This window comes from Gekko japonicus, unplaced genomic scaffold (genome assembly GCF_001447785.1).
Source record: "Gekko japonicus isolate JY-2015 unplaced genomic scaffold, Gekko_japonicus_V1.1 scaffold10244, whole genome shotgun sequence".
In the NCBI taxonomy this organism is placed as follows: Eukaryota; Metazoa; Chordata; class Lepidosauria; order Squamata; family Gekkonidae; genus Gekko; species Gekko japonicus.
Window position 1 is genome coordinate 1 of NW_015161110.1, and position 381 is coordinate 381.

Consider the following 381-nt stretch of genomic DNA (forward strand, 5'->3'; position numbering starts at 1 on the left):
GGGCATGCTGGCCAGCTTCTCCAGCGCCGCGGGGGGCAGCTTCTTGAGGGACTCCACGTCGGCCTTCATCTCCTCCAGGTCCCGCTTCAGCTTGGCGCGCCGGTTCTGGAACCAGGTGATGACCTGCGCGTTGCTGAGGCCCAGCTGGGCCGCGATGTGGTCTCGGTCGGCCGGCGACAGGTACTTCTGGTAGAGGAAGCGCTTCTCCAGCTCGTAGATCTGGTGGTTGGTGAAGGCCGTGCGGGACTTCCGGCGCTTCTTGGACGGCGGCCGCGGCCCGAAGGCGCCCAGCGGGTCTCGGCCTGCGGGGAGAGAAGAAGACCAGGAGGGGGGGGGAGGGAGGGCGGGGCAGCAGCGCCGGGCCCAAGCCCAGGCACCGGC

The 381-nt window shown here is 70.1% G+C and overlaps 1 protein-coding gene across 1 annotated transcript in view; it reads right to left on the reverse strand.

Annotated features, from left to right (window-relative positions):
- Positions 1-8: 8 nt before the first annotated feature.
- Positions 9-381, reverse strand: part of LOC107122714 (transcription factor LBX1-like) — a gene marked incomplete at both ends in the record, with an annotated part of 4,640 nt that continues 4,267 nt past the window's right edge. Inside the window, one exon of the mRNA XM_015425851.1 lies at positions 9-302. Coding sequence (XP_015281337.1) covers positions 9-302 — 294 coding nt within the window. The remainder of the gene's footprint in view (positions 303-381) is intronic.